This window comes from Giraffa tippelskirchi, chromosome 13, assembly GCF_054371585.1.
Source record: "Giraffa tippelskirchi isolate mGirTip1 chromosome 13, T2T-mGirTip1v1.2.pri, whole genome shotgun sequence".
Taxonomy (NCBI): domain Eukaryota; kingdom Metazoa; phylum Chordata; class Mammalia; order Artiodactyla; family Giraffidae; genus Giraffa; species Giraffa tippelskirchi.
In genome coordinates this window covers 47,677,941-47,700,581 of record NC_137287.1, presented here as the reverse complement: position 1 = coordinate 47,700,581, position 22,641 = coordinate 47,677,941, and the positions used below count along the sequence as shown (strand labels likewise).

Here is a 22,641-nt window from a genome sequence, read left to right as displayed (position 1 = left end):
GGGGAGAAGGCACATGTCTGACATGTACATGCTTATCATCGTAAGGCAGAATTCTTGGACCAAGCATTTCTGTACTCAAAGTCTTTTGATACCTCGAGTGATGTGATTTCTTTCATTTTGTACAGAACTCCAAGTGTTTCCCGACAGATTTGTGGTCTGCGTTAAGTCAGCTTGCATTCAGTCGTGATCTTTTGGCAAGTCAGAGTGAGGAGTTGGTATGTATGAAAAATTCTATAAGCAAATCTGCTTAAATGAAAAGTTACTGTAGTAAATAGAAGAACCATTGAGCCCTCAGTGCATGTTTTAAGGGACCAAAAATGTCCTGTCTATTTTGCGTTATAATATTGATTCATTGATATGCTCCTTTTTTCCTGAAGACTTCTTGAGAATTTAGCATGAAAACACATATTACAAAAACCGTGAAATGCTTCTGATAGTATGTAAATGAAATATAAAGCATTCTTTAAATGAAGTGAGTCAAAATCCACGTTTCCACAGGAAGCTTTCGTTGGGGTCAGTGGCTTTTGAATTTTATCCATGGTGAATCACTGACATTTTCGTGAAAACCAGTACTTTTCCCCAGTGTGCTCTTTCTTAACTGATAGGATTTGTTTTCTCTCTCTTTTCTGGTGCTCAATTTTGAGCTCCATCGGTCTTATTTCTGTTTCAGCAGAGCTCTTTATGCAGACAAATAGATTCTCAAAATTCACTCCTAATGTTATAGCTTACAGCCTTGTCTTTTAAGCTTAGCATATACATTTGAGAGTCTCTGTGGGTGTGTGTATGTGTCTTACTGCAGTCACAGCCCAATCTGTCTGAACTTACCTCTGTACCAATTTTTGTTTTTCATATTTTTGGACTTGGACTTATGACTTAAATCTTTAACAAAAAGGAAAAAACGTCTAGCAGACCTTAAACCTGGACATGATATATGTCATGATTATTATGCTTCTAAAATAATCTGTGGGGATATTAGATTACCCCTTATGTTTGTTATCTTTTAATCCATTTGAAATTTGGCCCTCATGGTCTAAAACTAGCTTCTTATCTCGTCTTAAATAAATGCATAAGAAAAGTCTTTTAGAGACTAGAAGGCTGAACAGAGACTCAAGAAAAGTCTTCTGAGGATTCATATTTAAATTTAGATACCTTTGTCCAGAACAGGTGAGCCCTTCAGAAAAGCCAATGAGACACTTATTCCATCTAGCAGCTAAACTCTTAAGTATACACATTAAGTGCAATAAATGAAGCACATCTGGTGACAAGTGTTAAAAGTTTATTTCTGAAGCATTTCTAGGATGTTGAATTATCTTAGTAAATTAGCAAATACTAAAGTAATAATGCTGCTGGCAAACAACTGTAATGTAATATAGCTTAACTGATTCTCAGACTGATGAAAACATTGATTTATGGTTCAAGAAGACAATTAATTGTACCACAAAGTATTACTGTTTTCAGATGGAATACAGAAAAAATTAGATCTTGTATGACATGTAATATTAATACTTAATATTTTAAATTATTAAGGATGAGTTACAACATCTTCATACAAATGAAATATCATCCTCCTTAGGGGCACTGGTATTTATACAGATGTAAGCTTTCTATAGCTGCTGTCATATAAATCTTATAATCTGGAGGACTTCCTAAATGTGAAGAATTTTCTTTATGAAAAGTTGACTGGTCTGAGTCTTTTGCATGAGCCAGTTCCGTTTTCTTATCTTCGAAATGTTCTGATATCCAGGGATAACACTGGGAGTTCACCAAGTCAGCTTATGAGAAAAGTGCCATTTCCGTCTTGAGGCTCTTTCAGTTTTGCGTGCTTCCCTTTAGCTGTGGTCAGCCTTGAGCTGCCCTTGTCCCCACCTCTGACCATCCTTCACATGTGCACTTCCCTTGGTCAGCTAACGCTGGGCACTGACGGGGCGGCTTCAATCCCTGGCACCTCCGAGCCCCGCTCTTTGTGGCCAGCCCACCTGTACAGCCCCTCCTCATGGGCCCGTCCCCCACTTCCTTGAGTGCCTGCTCCAGGAATAATAACACACCCAGGTCAAGCAGGGGGCCCTGTCACCCACAAATGCCCCGTCCAGCCGAGACCCCAGTCCTTCCGTCCCAGGTGCCTCCGAGTCAATCCTCCCTGACGCTTGGCCTCTGCAGAGCCCTCCTTTCTCGGCTACGTGAGGATCAACGAGCACCCTTCCCTGCCAGGATGGCCTTCTGCCCGGAAGAAGCCCGTGGGCTCTGGCCCTCCTCTGACTAGCCCTTGAACTTCCTTATGTCCCTTAAAGCTTCAGATTATTTCATCCGTTCACATGGACACTCGCCCCCAGGGCCAGATCCATCTCATTTCTCTCAGTAGTTACTCTCCAGGAACTGGGGGAGGCCTGGGAGTGGGCTTCCTGAGCAGCTATGTTAGAGACATCTCTGGTATACACAATGGAATATTACTCAGCCATTAAAAAAAATACATTTGAATCGGTTTCTATTGAGATGGATGAAACTGGAGCCCATTATACAGAGTGAAGTAAGCCAGAAAGAAAAACATCAATACAGTATACTAATGCATATATATGGAATTTGAAAGATGGTAACGATAACCCTATATGCGAGACAGAAGAAGAGACACAGATGCATAGAACAGTCTTATGGATTCTGAGGGAGAAGGTGAGGGTGGGACGTTCTGGGAGAATAGCATTGAAACATGTATATTATCATATGTGAAACAGAACACCATTCCATGTTCGATGCATGAGACAAATGCTCAGGGCCGGGGCAATGGGATGACGCAGAGGGATGGGATGGGGAGGGAGGTGGGTGGGGGGTCCAGGAAGGGGAACACATGTAAACCCATGGCTGATTCATGTCAATGTATGGCAAAAACTATTACAATATTGTAAAGTAATTAGCCCCCAACTAAAATAAATAAATTTATTAAAAAAAAAAAAAAAGTCAATCATTTGTCCTATAACTGTTGACTTTGCTCCCTCTTCCCCAGCCGCAGAAGTGGCGGGGAGAGTGGGTACCGGGCCGAGCCTGGTCGCCTTACTCGTGCTGTGGCCCCAAGTACAGGTTGCCTCCTCCTTCCCCTTTTCTCTTTTCTTTCAGATCTTCAGTGTTGAAGTGACGACCGGCTGGGAAACCTGGGAGTGCCTGCTCAGAGCTGCTCCACCTGGACACAGGGCAGCCCACAAGAACTGCCCTGCCAGACCTTGAAGGAGCACCCGGGGAGTGCCCTCTCTTGAGGGGCAGAGCGGGTGCAGCCATGCCACTGCCCAGCACCAGGGAGGTCTGTCCCCCACCCTGCATGAGGCCCCCATGTGGGGAGGCGCTCCCTGTTGCAATAGCTCTGTCCCGAGCGCCTGTGTGCCAAGGATGTGGGAATCGTGCTGTGTACTTTGGGAAGAAAGGGCATGATTACGGGATGAGTCACTGTATTTTTCTTACTACAGTTTCTCATAAGAAATCTCGAAGCCCTTATAGTCTCAGTTTTGGATCTATTGCTAGAAGTGGGTCCTTCTGCAGTTTTTACTTTTAGTTTCAGAGTTTTGTTTTTCTCCCACCTTCTTTTCCTTAAAAATATGAACAGCAAAAAGCTCAGTGTGTCCCATTCCAGCAATGTTTTCTTGCATATTTACAAACCCAAGTCCCTGTGTCAAGACTGCTTTCTCTGATGTAAAGCCTGGGAACCTTTGGGAAAGTCAAAATTATTTCTCATTTTTATTATTCCTTTATTAAAGGAAATAACCAATAATAACTGAAGCCATAACTTTACTTTCCAAAGTAGTAAGTTTATTGTGTAAATAATCACAGAGCCCTGTCTGGATCTGGGACATTTCAGAGTCAGCACAAAGCTGCTGTCTCACAGAGCGTTGGTTGCAGCCACTCCTAGTCTCTGGAGGCCCTTCCCATCTGTTCTTACCATCACATTCTAACATAATTTGCTGAGTGCTGACTCTGTGCCAGGAATTCTGGCAGGCACTGGGGAAACAAAGAAAAAGAAAAAAATCATTCATGCCCTCAAGGAGCTTACAGTCTGGCAGATCAAGGGCTGTGAAGGTGACCTGGCGACCCAAAAATTTTAATTTAGATAGAGCCTCCTTTTTTTTTTTTTTAAAGGCATATCCATTCTATACCTTAATGGTTCATTTGGCCACTCTCTACAATTCAGAAGGAAAGTTCAAAAGTCTTATTTTCTTTTAAACCTAAGCTATAAAAAACTTGTGATTCTTTGGGAAATTTAAAAATGGTGTTTAGTACTAGTGCTGCAGAAAAGTGGATGTGGACGCTAAGATACTTGGACTGCCTTCCTCACCTTCCTTTGAACTGCAGCCAAGTCGTGAGAACATCTGTCAAGAGTCTTCAGAAAGCACTAGCCCCTCGCCAGAGCGTCCTCTCAGTGGAAGGATTGCTGGCATGCCCGACAACAGACAATATTTAAGCACTAAACTGAACCTTTCTCTTTAAGTTGAACTATTGTTCAATCTTAAAGAACACTCCTTCTAGTTTATGAGTATAAAATTGAAGTGAAAACGAGTCTAAAGAAGCCCTCCTCTCAGTCAAGGGAGAGAATATCAGAGTATATCAAAAATCCTTTCTCACACTCAATTTCTACCAGACAAAGTGGATGAAAATGTAGCTAAATAAAAATCACAAAATAATTTTACACAAAAGAGCACTTGACTTGTAGCTTTAAAAATTGAGATTGGAAAAAAATTCAGGGGAGAATTATATTTTAATCTTAGGAAAGATAAATAGAAATCATAAGGAAACACTTTAGTCCTGAATTTTTTGTTGTTGGTGTTCAATCGCTAAGTCACGTCCAACTCTTTGCAACCCCATAGACTGCAGAACTCCAGACTTCCCTGTCCTTCACTATCTCCTGAAATTTGCTCAAACTCCTGCCCATTGAGTCGGTGATGCCATCCAACCGTCTCATGCTCTGTCGTCCTCTTCTGCCTTCAGTCTTTCCCAGCATCAGGGTCTTTTCCAACGAGTCACCTCTCTCATCAGGTGGCCAAAGTATTGGAGCTTCAGCATCAGTCCTTCCAAATGAATATTCAGGATTGATTTCCTTTAGGATTGACTGGTTTGATCTCCTTATAGAAGAAATAAAAGAATTTGTGTACTAACTTTGTAACCGAACAACAGAATTATTTAACTTTCATGAGCAAACTTCGATACAAGTTGAAAACAGATCATTCAAGAAAGGAACTCTTTTTTTAATACCAAAAAAATTAAGTAAGTAGTGGATGATTTTTCTAGGTTTTTCTTACTGTATCATAGACTTTAAGAATCCATTCTTCTTATTGTATTTCCTAAACAGTGATAGTGGTAAATTATATGGAAGCCATTAACAAGAGATTCATGTAGCACTAGGAAAATTTCCTTGAGTGGGAAGAGGTCATTTCCATATTTCACATTTCCCACAGTGTTTTGAAGTTGGCTTTTTACTTAATAACAGCTTACCAAAATTGTACGTGTTCACTGTACAAAAAATTTTAGAATCAAAACATATACAAGGAAAGTAAAAATTACCCATAACTCCCAACCCAAAGATAGCCTCTGTTAATGACCTAGTCTGTACTCCTCTATACTTCATACTTGATAACTGAGGTTGGTCTGTATTTAGTTAACAGGACCCATTCATTTGTGAATTGTGTGTTTATGTCCATTTTTCTATTGGTATTTTTGTATTTCACAAATTTCTTACTATGTAAAAACTTCTTATATAGTAAGGAAAATAACTTTCAGCGAGTTTATCATTTTCTTTTCAATCACATGACATTTTTGCTGCCTGGAGATGTCTGGGAGTTGGTGATGGACAGAGAGGCCTGGCGTGCTGCAATTCATGGGGTCGCAGAGAGTCAGACACGACTGAGCGACTGAACTGAACTGAACTGAGATGTCTGTGTCCTCCACAGGGCATGTGGATGGGCTGGATATGGATGGGAACTGTAGCAGCATCCATTACACGCCTGTCCGGCCCTTTTGTGGAGTGGCAGGGGGGTGATCCTAATGGAAACGCTGTGGGGGGCGGGATGAAGATGCTCTTGGTTGGTCTGGTCTGTCTACAATAGTTTTTCTAGACAGTGACGGAGACTATAAGAAAGCTTTTTCTCATGGAATATCTTTTTTTTTTTAAAGATTAGCTATCCTTTGCTTGTATGTTCCAGTAGCCTGAACTTTTATTCTCCTTTCCTAATAATAAAATTCTCCCAAACAGTTAGCCAGCAGTGTTTGTTATCGAGATGTCTCCTGTCCCCCATCTCCAGCCCTCCAAAGGAACCTGCCCTTGGCCGAGTTAGAACAGGAAGGATAGATAATTTAGCATAGATTATTATGCTAAGTTATTATTATTATTATTATTATTATTATTATTATTATTATTATTATTATTATTATTATTATTATCTGGCTCCATTAGAATAGTTAGGGTAGATAGAATGGGGAAGATTGAGAGGGTAGTTAGAATGGGCTGTGTCTGTGCCCTCTGATCCTTTGTGCCTTTTCCCCATCATGTACCTTTCCTTCTGAGAGACCTATTGTCTCCCTTTGATGACCACTTAGATGATCGATTGACTTAGGAAAAACATGACAGGGAATAAAACAAGTGAAATGGGGATCAAACGTGAAATTACAGGACCTGACTTTGACCACCGCCTCTCCCCTCACTCACTTGATGACCTTGGATAAATCATTTGGCTTCTCGGGATTTGTTAAGCAGAAGTAAAAAGTGATGCCCGGGACTTCCCTGGTCCAGTGTTAGAATCCTCCTTCCAGTGCAGGGGACTCAGGTTCAATCCCTGGTCAGAGAACTGAGATCCCACATGCCTCAGGGCAACAAAGACTGTGCCCTGCAACTACTGAGCCCTAGTGGCACAGCTGAAGAAGCCTGCGTGCTGCAACAAAGACCCAGTGCAGTCAAAAAAAATGTAAAAGTGATGCCTCCCATGCAAGTGAAATGATGAATATAAAAGTGTCTTGTACATTCTAAAGTGCTGATGCAGTATTAATTATCATCATCACCATCATCATTCTCATTCCCATTCACCATTCTTCCTATTCTTAACCTGAAGAAGAGCTCATTTAAATGCCATTAATGCTAGATGAAATTAAAAGACGCTTACTCCTTGAAGAAAAGCTATGACAAACCTAAACAGCATAGTAAAAGGCAGAGACATCACTTTGCTAACAAAAGTCCGTGTAGTCAAAGCTATGGTTTTTCTAGTAGTCATGTACGGATGTGATAGTTGGGCCCTAAAGAAGGCTAAGCACCCAAAAGTTGATGCTCTCAAACTGTGGTGTTGGAAAAGATCCTTGAGAGTCCCTTGGAGAGCAAGGAGGTCAAATCAGTTAATCCTAAAGGAAATCAACCCTGAATATTCATTGGAAGGACTGATGCTGAAACTGAAGCTCCAGTACTTTGGCCACCTGATGATGCAAAGAGCTGACTCAGTGGGAAAGACTGGGGATGATTGAGGGCAGGAAGAGAAGGGGACGACAGAGGATGAGATGGTTGGATGGCATCACTGACTCAATGGACATGAGTTTGTGCAAGCTCTGGGAGACAGTGAAGGACTGGGAAGCCTAGAATGCTGCAGTGAGCCCATGGGGTCACAAAGAATCAGACACGACTTAGCGACTGAACAATAACAATAACAGATTAGCAGAGAGCTAAACACCTTCCTTCTGTGCTAGTGAGCTTCTGAAGAAGCTCAGTTCTTTTTTCGTCTTGCATTTGCCAACCCAGCTTCATTTTGCAGCTATAAAAACTGAAGTACCAAAGAGTTAAGTGATACATCCTCATTTAGCCAGCAAGTCGGTTATGGACAGAGGGACACAGCAAGAGCATAAACTCGTGACCTCCTGTGGGAGCTCTGCTCACCACCATCCACAGGGGGAAGAGGGAGAGTAGAGACCACCCAGTTAAAATGCCTTTCTTTCCAGTAGCTGCCAGTAGACTCCCAGTGAGACGCTGGTTTGGAGGAAGGACCTAGCCACTGCTCTAAGATGCAGAGGAGTTGGGAAACAGCAGATTTTTCAGGCTAAGTTCCTAAAAGTGCACATAGCCTCTAGAACACCCACCGTGAGAGATCGCAGACCGAGACAACGTGCAAGGGGATCCTGTCGGGAACGTTCATTAGTAAACAGATGATTTAGAATTCGGTGCTCCCTTTCCCAAGGAAGCAAGGCCGTATGTGGGGTGAGGTTCCCAGACTTGTCCACAGAAGCCGTTGCTATCATGAGATTGGAGACTTGGAAAGGGGGTCTCACTGTCTGTGTTCGAAGGAGATGGGAAGAGCTGTTCCTTCTGTATCCCTGGGCAGAGGGCCAGCTCTGAGCAGAATTGTGAAATGAGACCATCATCTAATGGCTTTGCTCAGGCTCTCACGCCTCTTTCCCACCAACAGCCAGGCTTGCAATGGGCCTCGCTGGCCAGGCCTGCCATCCCCCGGCTGTCCTGCACGTTTCCTCACCTCTCTCCTCTCTCATCCTGTCCAGACGCACTGCTCGGACAGGAGATGTTGGGGTAAAGATCACCGCCGCGAACAAAGGACTGATGACCTCCCTGTGGGTGCTTGCAGTTTCCATCCCCAGGCTTCTGTGCGGGAAGGTGTTTTTGAATAAGAGGTAGGATAGTTCTGCCTGGGGTGATTGCCATTAAGTTTCTATTTTTCACAGCTGTTTCCCTTCAACTTTTAAACTGTTCATTATTAACCTCTGATTCATGAATCATCTGATTTTTTTTTTAAAGGGGGTTATGAATTTTTATGTTTTTCTGGCGAAAGTGTAACTGCTCTCCTTTAGTTTTCAGAGTGCTCGATGAGCACCCTCCCTTCTTAAGAAGCACTGGTTGCAAACCTACATATTCTCTTAAGCATCCAAAGTTTCTCACACTTGTGTGGCACCAGAGGCTCAACTCTAAGGCCCGAGGTTGTTTAGTATTTATCATTAGGCTCTCGAGGGTTAGATAAGTGTAAACTGGAAAATCCCTGTGAAATGTGTACTGCCTGCAAGTTCACTTCCTTGAGTTTTTTTTCACTAATTTCATTTTCAAGTTAACATTCTTTGCAGCTGTTTTATTGGTACTCCCCAAGGTCTGTACAAGATAGTTTCACAGTCATCAATTCAGAAGACATGAAAACTTTTAAGAATTATTTAAAAAATTTTAAAAAACACGCTAGGCTATCTGCTGTTAACCCAAGTGGCAGCATCATAAGCAAACCTGTGTTCCTCTTCCCCTTAGAGACATGTCCTTTCGTGTGAGGGTGGAGAAGCAGAGGGACTGGGGGCCAGAGGAGCCTGCTAAAGCAGAAAGGCTTCCCTCTCACAGTGGGAACTGGGCAGATGACAAGGCCTCCTGGTCGTCAGTGTCCTCGTCTCTGAGATGGAGGAGGTCATGTCTGCCGGGGGGCATCTCAGGAGGACTGGCCCCTCTCCCAAATGCTTCTCTCTATAACATCTCAGGATAGCTGTGTCCCATCATTATCACATGTAGAGAAAACATCTTCTGAGGGATTTATAAGATAACACTTTCTTCTTCATTTCCCTCTGATGCAGTGTGGTTCCACTGAGTCAATGCACTCATGTCTATTCCTGTATTTCTTTTAATTGTTCATGACTGCTCCATCCCACCTGATTTTTCCTTTTTACTGCCTTCACTTATTAAATATCAAATAATGTAAGAAAATCTTAGAAGTGAAATTTGGGAAAGAGAGACCTTTTCCTCATTTTAGGACCATGGCTTCTACATGGCCACGTTGCATCATAGTCCAAGACTGTAGTCATTGTCATAGTTCACGCTCTACTTGGGCTACCTGGAGTTCATCAGCATCACACTGAACTACAAGGATAACATTTCTTTGTGCTTTTATTACTGTAAAGTCATGAAAAACTGAAAGTAGTTTCAGTTTATTACTTTAATATTAATATTTGCCCCCCCCAAATAAGCTAATAAGATATAACTTTTGCTCTCCTTTTTAAAAAAAAATTTTAATTTATTTTTGGCTGTGATGGGTCTTCGTGGCTACGCACAGGCTTTCTCTAGTTGCAGTGAGTGGGGGCTCACCTCTCGTTGCAGTCCGTGAGCTTCTCATTGCGGTGTCTACTCTGGTTGCAGAGCATGGGCTCTAGGCATGCAGACTAAGTAGCTGTAGCAAACGGGTTTAGTTACCCCTTCGCATGTGGAATCTTCCTGGACCAGGGATCCAGCCCCTGTCCCCTGCATTGGCAGGTGGATTCTTGACCTCTGGACCAACAGGGAAGTCCCTGCTCTGCTTTTAATTGTTTGCAAAAGACTTTTATTGTTTGTGAAGGGCTGTCGCATACAATAGCTTGTTCTGTGCAACAAACGCAAGAGGAGATGGTATCAGCCTTAAACCGGTTAGTTTTCAAGGGACAGGAAGGCTGACTCTAAATGGCTTAGGAAAAAAGGGAAGGTTTTTGGCACACGTGCCTCAAAACCCCAGACTGTGGGTATGTTGATCAGAGGCACAGACTTTCATCAAGACTGTTTCTCACAGTCTGTTGGCTCTGCTTTCCACACTGTTTGACTTTATGCTCAGCCTGTGTGTGGCAGTGGTCCTGGTAGCTCCAGGTTCATGGCAGAAGAGAGCAGGCCCCAGCAGTCCATGCGTCTCTGTGAGGTTCACAAATTCTGGACTCGACTGGCCTGGCCTGGGTCACAGACCCACTTCTGGAGTCAGGCTTGGACACGAGGCCTCCTGAAATGCCTGGACATTGGAAGGACCTTGGGGGACATGATTCGCTAAGAGAGAAATCCGTTTCCAGGAGATGATGAGTGCCCACTATGTAACTATCATCATCCTCCCCACTTAAAAAAAAAGTAGATGAGGGAACTGACATTCAGAGAAGACAAAGGGCCTGTCCAGATGCCACCGTGACATAGTGACCAGAGGGAGCTGGACTCTCTGCTCCTGACTCAGTGTCCTGCCTTCTCCCTCCATCTCTCTGTGACCAGAGCAGCAGATGACCCCGGGCACAATGGGGAGGGTGCTGTAGGGGACCAGGGCTTCTTCCCCAGTCCTGGCCCAGCAAGGTGTGTGGCCTGAGACACTTAGCCGCTTGGGTCTCGTGCCATCAAATAGGGACACGACCTGTCTGTCAGATACTCAGTGAGACCCCAGTGAGGGGTGGGAAAAGGGCTTTAATCACCTAAGCTTCCTACAGATACAAAACATCTTTCACCTTCTTATAAACCCATGTGGTCTGTGCAGGCATCAGATTTTCTTTCACAACAATGTCAAGAAAGCATGTTCAGTCCTTTCCAGTTTCCAAAGTGTGCTTCATACATCTCGCTGCAGTTAAACTCCCTAAACAATCATGAACCAACTATAAGGGGCTTCAGGAAGTGGCTCTGGGACCAGGCATCAAGGGGTCCATTCCTTGGCCTCTGTCCCCTTCGCCTCTGTGCTCCACCCCGCATCCCAGGAGCACGAAGCCCATCTGATCAGTTCTGGGTGTTTCATTCTCAGCAGATGTGATCATGAGGAATTCAGAGACAGCCACGTTATGACTGTGACTTAGGCTGTATATTCTACTATTCCATGAATTACCTACTTCTAAAATATCCTGGTTGAGTTGTTAATTATTTTCATTTGGGAGTAAATAAAGCAGAATCCGAGGAAACTCAAGTCTAAAACCATGAGAAAATGGATCCAACTCTGAAAAGATAAAGACTGAGAGTACCATATTGCTACATTAAGTGTCACTGGGAGAAAAATTTGTAACAACATTGAGGGTCTTTTCTTCCCCTTCTCCCTTTATTGCCTTCATATCCGGCAGGATGTTTTACAGTCCTGGACACAAGCATTTGGTGGGATGGCTCTGTCATGCCATCTGGCCAGGGCTGAGAGGGGGGCCCCTGCTCCAGGCAGCAGGCGGGCAGCGGGGCTGGTGTGGGGTGTGACACTCGTGCCCACACAGGGTCAGCCTGACCACACGGCCCCCGGGGTCTGTCCCCCTCGGCCGGTACTGGTATCCTGGGGGCCTGCCGCAGGACATTCCCAACAGAAGCCACGCTCTCAGGTGAGCAGCGCTTGTCATGCTCCTCGTCCGCCAGTGGGACGTGGTGATAACAAAACTTGTCTCCCCAAGCTGTTTTGAAGGTGGCATCGGTGAATACACATAAAGCTTCTGAAGCGGTGCCTGGCACTCAGTTTCAGGTTCATACGTAGTGGCTGATCACTTCTGGCCAAATATGCCTGCTCCAGAGTCATCCCTAACTCCATTACCCACCTGGCCCGGTCCAGCTACCACCCTGTTTCTCTGTTTCCCCTATACTGCAGAACTCCTCAAAGGTATCATCTGCACCTCTGCTGCCAAGTCCTGTGGCCACCAGCCACATCTGGCTGTTAAGCAGGTGAGAAATGATGTACTGAAAGTGTCTAATACATCCCAGATTTCAAAAGCAGTACACAAAGGTAAAGTCTCTCAATAATTGTATATTGATCATATGTTGTGAAGATAACATATGGGTTCCTTGGTGGCTCAGGAGTACAGAACCCGCCTGCCAATGCTGGAGACATGGGCTCAATCCCTGGGTGGGGACGATCCCCTGGAGAAGGAAATAGCAATCAACTGCAGTGTTCTTGCCTGGAGAATCCCATGGACAGATGAGCCTGGTGGGCTACAGTCCACGGGGTGACAAAAGAGTCAGACATGACTCAGTGACTAAACAACAACAGTGTGTTATTGAAATCTGGTGTCATCAATTTCCTGTTTTTCACGGGTCTCTGGAAGATTTAGTTACCTGCACAGCTCAGGTTATATTTCTGCTTGAGAGCCCTTGTCTCCACTGTGCCTCCACTTTACTCTGAACCCCTTCCAGGTACACTTAGGTCCCAGCTCTTTACCAAAAATAGCTTTTGTCAAATCACCCTCTACTAATCACTTTTCAGTCCTAAATGTTCCGCAGGCTTAGACATGGTTGTCACTGTTGATGAAGCCCTTTCTCCCCTTGCCTCCAGGGACACCAGGTCACATTGACTCTTCCTTCTTCTCACTAAAGATTCCCTCGTAGTCTCCTTTCTGAATCCTCCATGTCTTCTCAACCTCTGTTTTCTCACCCAAGTTCACTCCCCCTGGAGCTCATCCAGACAAAGCCTTTAAGTGCCTACCACCTCTGTGGACTTCCCAGCTTGGTGTCTGCAGACAGAACTCTCTGGAAGCTGTAGCTTAACTACCTGCTCAGCATCTCCATTTAGATGCCCAGGACAGCTCTTAAAGCCTACATACCTAAAACAGGCTCCTTGGTTTCATTTCCCCAAGCCTGCCCCTCCCCCAGTACTTCCTATATTGGTAAAGGATAACTTCCCTCATCCAGCTGTTTAAACCAGTATTTCTTGTACTGTTAAAGGGTAACTTCCTTCATCCACAGATCATGGAGTTATCCTCAACTTTTTTTCTTCCTGTAACTCTTTGTATCTAGCCCATCAGCTCATTCTGTTGGGTCTCCTTGATTTCCAATCAAACTACTCACCACCACCTGCCTCCTCCCAGACCTGTCATCCTTGGATGGACCATTACAGTAGCCTCATCACTGGCCACCCTGCCTCCACCCCCATCCCTCCATTATACCCAAGGTGATCCTTTCAAAATACCAAGTCACTTTTCTTGGGATCTTCTAGTGGCCTTACCATCATCATCAACACATACGCACCCACACACAATATGTGTGCACCTCTCCCCTGTTCCTTGACTGCTGCCCCTCTTCTTCATAAGTGGCCCATCCTCCACACAGATCTCCTTTGTACCTACCACAGCCTTCCCTGACCACTGGGTTTAAAACTGCATCCCAGCGACCCCTTAGAGGTGCATTTCTCCTCATTGACACTGTCGTCACATGACACTGTCTGAGTGTTTGCTTGCTGTCCTCCTCGCTGGGGTGGAGACCCCATGAGAGGAAGAGCGTGTTCTGTGGGTCCATGCACTTTCCAGGTCTAGGTCCTCGAGGACCTCCCGCAGCGCCTGGCCCAGAGTCCAGTGGTGCCCAACTGGATGACTCTGCTCACTTTTCAGTTTCACGCCCTTGTAGGATAAGAGTTTAGTAACTCTGCTGGGCATCAGGATCACTGGGAAACTTACCTAAAATTCACATGTCCTGACCCCACCCCTCTTTAGAGACCCAAAATGCAGTAGATTCTGGGGTAGACTCCTGCACATTTTTGAACAAGCTCCTCAGGTTACTGTGAGGCCTGACAAACCTGGGCCACCCTCTGCCAGATGCTGTGGCGGTGAACAACTCTACATTGTGTACCTGTCACTCTGCTCTGAGAATCGTACTTCCATGTGTTATCAGTAGTCCTTGAGTCACCTGAGAACCTAAATATAGCTCTCGTAGCCCCACCCCAGATCTTGTGAGTCAGAACTTCCAGGGATAGGTCCCAGGAATCTTTTTTTTTTTAAGCCTCTGAGAGCAGCCAGTCTTCCCACTAGCCTTTGGGAGGCCCCGCTGTGCTGTATGGACTCCTTGCTGCTGCTGCTGCTAAGTCGCTTCAGTCGTGTCCAACTCTGTGCGACCCCATAGACGGCAGCCCACCAGGCTCCGCGTCCCTGGGATTCTCCAAGCAAGAATACTGGAGTGGGTTGCCATTTCCTTCTCCAGTGCATGAAAGGGAAAAGTGAAAGTGAAGTCGTTCAGTCGTGTCCGACTCTTAGCGACCCCATGGACTGTAGCCTACCAGGCTCCTCCATCCATGGGATTTTCCAGGCAAGAGTACTGGAGTGGGGTGCCATTGCCTTCTCCAATGGACTCCTTGAGGAGGATGTAAACTTAAGAGTGAGCATTTTTAATGTCTTTTTAGGCCAGCTTCACTCCCCATCCCTCATTAATCCAACAGTATCCTATTCAAAAGTAATTGTACTCAAGTAAGTAAATCCTTGATTTGTCCATGATTTCAACTTGATCTGTAATTTGAACATCCATCAGTATTTCTAACTTTTGGGCCAACCCGATACATTCCAACACAGCTCATTCTGGTGGCTACTCTCTTTGTCACCTTTTCTATCTAGGAATTTAAAATATGTCTCCCAGGTCAGAGTGCACAGCACTGGAGATAATGCCCACCCCACCATACTCAGATTCACCTGCTCAGCCTTGACATTGAACCTGTGCTGGAGCATGTGGCTTTGGCTGTCCTCAACTTCATATGCATACACTCGCTGGTCTCCAGAACATCCCCGGGGATGGAGACAGGCCTGACCACTTGGCTCTGGGCACTTGCCTGGGCTGCTCAAGCTGCTGAGGAGGCTGTCTCCCTAATTAGACTTCTGGGTCCAGTAGCCTTGCCCTACTGCTCTTTGGGTTTTTTCCTGAAATTGTATGTGGACACCTTTACAAGCCAACCCAAATTCCATGCACAGATGAGCCTGGTGGGCTACAGTTCATGGGGTCACAAAGAGTCAGACATGACTGAGTGACTAACACTTTCTCTTTAATGGGTGGAAATTTTTAAAACCACAGTCTTCAAAATACTACCAAAGAAATAATTGAGAGAGGGGGCTGGCCATAGTTGCAGCATTGTACTCCTTCGCTGGACTCCAAGCTAGCATCCAGGTGATGAGGAATCACTGGTGATTGATGATGGTCCAAAGTGATCCTCTTGGTTTATCTGTTTCTTAAATCCTGAGTCCCCATGGGGTGCTCTCTCTGGGCTGTGGACAGCCTGTGCTGTGCTGTGCTTGGTCGCTCAGTCGTGTCTGACTCTTTTCAACCCCATGGACTGTAGCCCCCCAGGCTCCTCTGTCCAGGGGATTCTCCAGGCAAGAATACTGGAGTGGGTTGCCATGCCCTCCTCCAGGCGATCTTCCCAACCCAGGGATCGAACCCAGGTCTCCTGTATTGCAGGCAGGTTCTGAACCACCAGGGACAGCCTACCGGTAGCCTTTTGGAGTATGTTGTGTTTGTCTTCTTTGCAGACAGTGTCTGGGTTGTTAGTCACATAGAATCTGGAAAGAAGCAGTGTCACCCAGGTAAGCCCCGGAGGCACTTGCCACCTTCACAGCCTTAAGAGTCTTGCCTCTGGATAAGCTACAGTTGCATTTTGATGCCAGATGTGAGACACCATTAGTAATCAGGATGAGTCCGTTGGGGTATCCGGTTCCAAGGTGAGAGCTGCTTCTTCTAGAGTACTTGTTCAGGGCACTGGAGGCTGCAATGTGGTGACAAAGGGGTGTGAATAATCCTGGAGATGAGAGAATGAGAGATTTCTAATGAGCTCTGACAGTTCAAGGGCTGAAGGAGTCTAACTTCTTTTTTCCCCTGCCCACCCAGTCTTCATACAAATGTAAATATGCCTCCTTCAACAAATTGACAAATTGCCAAATGTGGTTTTAATTTGTAAGCAGGAGAATCTGCCTTGCCTTTTTCTTTCTTCTTTTTATTTTTGTTTTTCTTTCTTTCTTTTTTGAAAATATGAAGTCACAGGCTTTGCACTTTTTGAGCTGGACATTTCCTTCTGTCACTCTTGCTGTTTTTTTTTTTTTTTTTCTCCATTGTTGTCAGAAAAATTCGGGATGAGAGTCCATTGTCCTGTTTTTTAGAGGTGTTTTTGAAGTTCCCATAGGAAATGCAGAGTGCTCTTTAAGCTTAAAAAATAAATAAATAGAGGCAGCGGTTAAATCCAGTGTGAGACATGAAGAGTGTCTGTATCACGACCTCAAGTTTTGTGGTCTGTGCAGTATCCATTGTTGTTATTTATGACCCTGTCTCTCTCCATTGTGGACTTCTTCCAGCCTTGGGGAATTTACATCATTCCTAAAAGCAAAAGGCTTTCTGGTTCCCACAGAGTTGTTCAAAGCCTGACTCATGCTCCTTATGTTAATTGTGCAGCTCTGAAAATACAGCACTTTACAGGGTGTGGTTGTAAGGGGAAAATCTACTGTACTTACAGGGCATGTTTAGAAGCGTTTCACACATAAATCTCAATCTCTCTCTCTCTCTCCCTCTCTTCCTCTCTCTCTCTGTCATTTAACTTTTAAACTAACACTTTTGGGTCAACAAACCTAGACAGTGTATTAAAAAGCAGAGACATCACTTTGCCCATAAAGGTTCATATAGTCAAAGCTATGGTTTTTTTGATAGTCTTGTACAGATGTGAGAGTTGGAACATAAAGAAGGCTGAGTGCCAAAGAATTGATGCCTTTGAATTGTGCTGGAGAAGACTCTTGAGAGTCCCTTGGACTACAAGGAGATCAAACCAGTCAGTCCTAAGGAAATCAATCCTGAATATTCACTGGAAGGACTGATGCTTAAGCTGAAGCTCCAGTACTGTGGTCACCTGACGTGAAGAACTGACTCATTGAAAAGACCTTGATGCTGGGAAAGATTGAGGGCAGGAGGAGAAGGGGGCGACAGAGGATGAGAAGGTTGGATGGCATCCCTGACTCAATGGACATGAGTTTGAGCAAACTCCAGGAGATAGTGAAGGACAAGGAAGCCTGGCATACTGTAGTCCTTGGGGTTGCAAAGAATGGAACGCGACTTAGCGACTGAACAACAGGAAGTCTTAAGGGAAAGAAAAGGGACTACTATCTTCCACCTCATATGGATGTGAGAGTTGGATGGTGAAGAAAGCTGAGCGCCGAAGAATTGATACTTTTGAACTGTGGTGTTGGAGAAGACTTTTGAGAGTCCCTTGGACTGCAAGGAGATCCAATCAATCCATCCTAAAAGAGATCAATCCTGGGTGTTCATTGGAAGGGCTGACATTGAAGCTGAAACTCCAATACTTTGGCCACCTCATGCGAAGAGCTGACTCATTGGAAAAGACCCTAAAATTAAATGCAGTGACAGTGAAAGTCTCTCAGTTGTAAGTCTGACTCTTTGTGACCCCATGGACTATACAGTCTGTGGAATTCTCCAGGCCAGAATACTGGAGTGGGTAGCCTTTCCCTTCTCCAAGGGATCTTTCCAACCCAGGGATCAAATCCAGGTCTCCCACATTGCAGCTGGATTCTTTACCAGCTGAGCCATAAGGGAAGCCCCAAAATGAAGTATAATCCAATAAAACCAATTGTATTCTGTTCACTAACTCTTAAAACTGACTTGGGTTATAACTAGACCCTGAGTGACATTGGTCCAGGTCTAAACCTCAGGAGAGTTCATGAGAGCAAAAGTTGGTGCTCAGTGGTGCAGGGCAGTGATTGGACGAAGCTCATAGCATCGCTCTGTGGGACATGCAGGCGTTATTCCAATGGCTGCAGCCTACTAGGCTCTCTGGGGTGTCATTCTTACTTCCAGTGTAGGTCTTCTGGTACCTTACCAATACCATTCCTTGTGGCAGCAACATTTTACTTTGAAACTTGATGGAGAAGGGTACTGAGAAACATACTAGAAATTGAAAGAATTTAACACCTTGTCTGAATTATCTATGTGCTAACAAAAAGGAAACAGCTTTCCAAAAGAAAGAAAAGGTCAATATTGGCAATGGTTGGGGGATTTTTACATTTTATAGTTACTTCTAGAGGAAGCTTCCATGTGTAAGGATAGATAGATAACCTAAGAATTATCTAAAACCATGTTAGTGCTGTTTAAGGGGAAAAAAACTGGAGAGTTTTTTAGTAACTAGGAATCTCAAACTCTGGTTTTCAAAGTACCAGTATTGAAAGGCTGAACTCTTGACATTTTTTGCAAAGGCTATACTCTATTTTTATAGATAGAGAAGATGTAAGAATTCTGAGGCTCATCGGGGTACAGACCACTGTGCCCCCAGGTCTCTCTGGAAGGCCAGGCCCACGGCCTTGTGGTCACCTGGCTCCTGACTTGGGCATCGTCACATCTGGGGCCCTCAGAGCTCTCAGTTCTGGCCAAGAGTTCCCAGATGGCTTGGAGTCACCATCTTCCATGTTTGTGGCACACATTCACGAATGAAACGTGTACTGGGAATCCAAGAGAAGTGGTGGTGGTCAGTCGACAATGTGGGTCCTCCTCTGAAACCCCATGCACTGCAGCATGAAAGGTGTCCCTGTCCTTCACCATCTCTTGAAGCTTGCTCAAACTCATGCCCATTGAGTCAGTGATGCCATCCAAACATCTCAGCCTCTGTCGTCCCCTTCTCCTCTGCCTTCCATCTTTCCCAGCATCAGGGTCTTTTCTAATGAGTTGGCTCTTCACATCAGGTGGCCAAAGCATTGGAGCTTCAGCTTCAGAATCCGTCCTTCTAATGCATATTCAGGATTGATTTCCTTTCGGACTGACTGGTTTGATCTCCTTGTAGTCCAAGAGACTCATAAGAGTCTTCTCCAGCACCACAGTTTGAAAGCATTACTTCTTCAGTGCTCAGCCTTCTTTATAATCCAACTCTCAGATCCGTACAGGACTACTGGAATAACCATAGCTTTGACTATACAGATCTTTTTCAGCAAAGTGATGTCTTTGCTTTTTAATACACTGTCTAGGTTTGTCATAGAACATTCTAGACTGAAAAAAATTAAAATAACCTAACACCCTGTAGTTTCATCCTGTCCTCACCAAACTAAATCTGTTCACTGGGGCATTTGGAGTGGAAATGTTTTCCTCCTGTTCAGTTAACAGATTACTGGTTGACTTTGTTGTCCTTTGCAGCATCCAGGAAGAGCTCTCCACGGAGCATCGGGGGATTGTACTGGGTGTGTGGAACAACTACTTCCTCCTGGGGCAGAGCCCAGGAGAAACATTCTGCGAGAAATGTAGGTCCCATGGGTTTCCTCTTCTTCTCTCCAAACTGTATAGATGGGGACACAACACGAGGGCTAGAATTCAGCAGGAGTGCATGGACCCTAATCACAGAAGCCCTTCTGGCACTGATCCTGTCCAGAGTCACAGAGTTGGGACTTTTTCCACCTTCCAGACTTTTTCTCTTGCTTTCTGGACAGTGGGAAACAAGGCCTGCCTTCACAGGTATGTTGCAAGGAGTAATTAGTGACAAGCACTTTGAAGATGAAAAGCACCTGTTGATGGTGTTTCGTACAACTTTCCAGGCAACCCTGGACAGATCGGGAAACATACGCTGCTTTCCTCAAGGGCTTCTTCTGACCCTCATGTCATTATGATAATCTTTGGGAGAATGATAGCTGTAGGAAGAATATGAATACCCGTATTGGTTTCCAGATGAAAGCTTAACCTAAAGAAATATTTCAGCCTCAATATTTTGAGATCGATGGTTCAAGAAACTTCTGTCCATTCACAAGTCTACAAATATATGCCCAAATCTCTGGTCTGTAAAATCTCCCTGGCCAGCTTCTATCCTGCCCCTCCAAGTGAATGTCACACAGTACAGTCTGCATTGTCTGTTGTATGTGTGTTACAGAAAAGGGAAAGTTTAGAAAGTTTGTGTGTGTTATAGAAAGGTTTGTGAGTGCATAAAAGAACATGCTTGTATGTACACACACAGACATACACACACACAGAGCCTGTGCTTTGGATGTATTTGCTTCCGGGAAAAAAATCAATATATCAAATATAGGTAATATTGATATTTAAGATCTGAAATGAATGCCTCTCTACCTTAGTTAAAATATGAACTCCATTATAATGCCATTGTTAACAAGTGATCAATAAGTAAAGTGTGTCCCAGTGTGTTGGAAACTGTGACAGCTCTTGCTTGATCCAGCCTGCATATCAACAGACACTTGGGATTTTTTGTGAGATTGGCCAGTGGGGTGAGGAGAAAGGAGGTTAACACATGCCTCCTGCTTCAAGTGTAAGAAATATGACATGGGGACTCCGAGGGAAACCTGGCCGTCACAGCTTTACAAATCAAAAAATTTTTTCTTTGTTTTAGTGTGAACAGAACTGAAACAAAAAGCAGTGCCGTGAGTGGATCTTGGAGCAACAGGGCCAGTGTGGGAACACCCAGTGACTTGGTGGCTGCAGAGGGAGCATGGAGGAGGGGGTGCCGGTCGGCCTCATCCAGCCCCCTGGCCATGGGACAGGTAGGGGGTGACGGGAAGGGGTCTAAGACCCACCAGGGGCTTCCTGCAAGTTCATCAGGCTCGCCAGAAGACACCGGGAGCAGCAGAAACCTCATCCCAGGGTGCGGTTGCAGACTGGGTTTCTAAGCAGGAGCCTTGTCTGTGACTGTGAGTCAGCATTCCCGGGTCCAAAACAGAGTCCATGAGGGGCCAGAGCACCACAGAAACGCAGGAAGCGCAACCCTGCGGAAGACGCCGACCACCGCAAGAGAGTTTCTCTTGGAAGTGATCGATTAGTCCAGAGGGAAATAATAGTGGGGAAAAAAGCAAAGCTGTCAGGGTCCTGCCAACTTGAGAGCTGTCAGATCCGGGGTTACTTTTGAAACAAGATTTGGCAGAAACTGCATCTAACGAAGAGTTGCATGTTTTGGAAAACTCTATCCTCCAGACATCTTACAAAAAATAAGCCAGGGCAGGCACAACTCAGCCACAAACACTGAAAGCTTAGCTCTGACTCAGGGCAGCCCAACCAAGAAAGAAAAGGATGGAAGCAGCTACTTGCTCACAGAAGAGGATTACAACCCTGTTGTGGAGGATGTCATGAACAGACCTGGGACAAATGAGCAGTGTGCCTAGAAGCTATGACTTTAAAGGAATTAAAATGATCGTTTTCAGTAGAAGATACGTACCGTTGGGCTTAACTTTCAAAGCAGCAGCCTCCAGGAGCTTGTTCTGACAGCACTGCTACTTTCTGGTTCACACTATAACTTCAGAAACTTACTTTAGTGATAAACAGCCATTGGCTTTGTAGGCGGTGACAGCATCCATAAAGGAGCCACGTGAAGAAACCAGCGGTGTGCCTGGTCGCACCCCTGCATGAAGCCTGCAGTGACCGGGGTGCTCTCTTTGCAGGCCAGTCCTCCTGCCCTGCAGCCTGAGTCGGGTAGCAGTGGAGGAAAAGGCTTGCAGGTCACCCTGTCTGCTTGCGGCCCCAGTGTCATATCTGAAAGTGTGTGAGAGAGGCCGGGCCTGGGCCCCACCCAGACCTACAGAATGAGAAACTGGTGATTCTGAAACCTGATCGAGTTTGGCAACCGCCGGGCTAATTGGACTTGCTGGGGCTGATTCCCTCCAGCCTGACTGTCATGGCCCCCAGCGCATCAGCAGGGCCCACGTGTGGACCTGCAGCTTTCACACTCCCTCAGACTTGTGAAGCACCTGGCTCAGGATGTGACTCACTCTGTTCCCAGGTCCTTGAGCATGGTGGCCACAGCACCCCGAGAACTGGGACTTTGCGCTCAGAGTTGCAGGACATTTACATATAATTTGGCCTGACATTAGGGGGAGACGTCGGAGAGGTTTGTTCTTTCTTTTAGTTCAGGCAAGTCCCTGCCCCTTGCCCCTGCCCCCACCTTTAAGACTCTGAAGTTCAGAACAGATCCGAGCCCAAGGGGAATTCAGTGGGCAGAGTTTGCTGTTTCCCACTTGGAAGGCTGCACGGGCAGTTTAGATTTCACACCAGGAGCCTTCCATTTGCAGGATCACCCACAGTTGTCTCCAGTGAGCTTGCTGAAATGTCATGTAGTGAATCATAGCAATGACTTATTTTGTATGGACAACTACAGTAGATTTTCTTAACCGAGTTTTATTCTGAAACAAGGAAGCAAACCATATTCAAAGGCCACCCATCAAATGTGTCTTTTTTTTTTTCTGCTCAACATTGGATGG

General features: G+C 45.2%; 1 protein-coding gene across 1 annotated transcript in view; it reads left to right on the top strand.

The window, feature by feature from the left end:
* Positions 1–21,148, top strand: part of SLX4IP (SLX4 interacting protein) — a 209,615-nt gene extending 188,467 nt beyond the window's left edge. The window contains 5 exon segments of the mRNA XM_081559108.1: positions 126–163; positions 165–215; positions 19,586–19,689; positions 20,784–20,981; positions 20,983–21,148. Coding sequence (XP_081415234.1) covers positions 126–163; positions 165–215; positions 19,586–19,689; positions 20,784–20,981; positions 20,983–21,079 — 488 coding nt within the window. The 3' untranslated portion in view covers positions 21,080–21,148.
* The last annotated feature ends 1,493 nt before the right edge of the window (positions 21,149–22,641 follow it).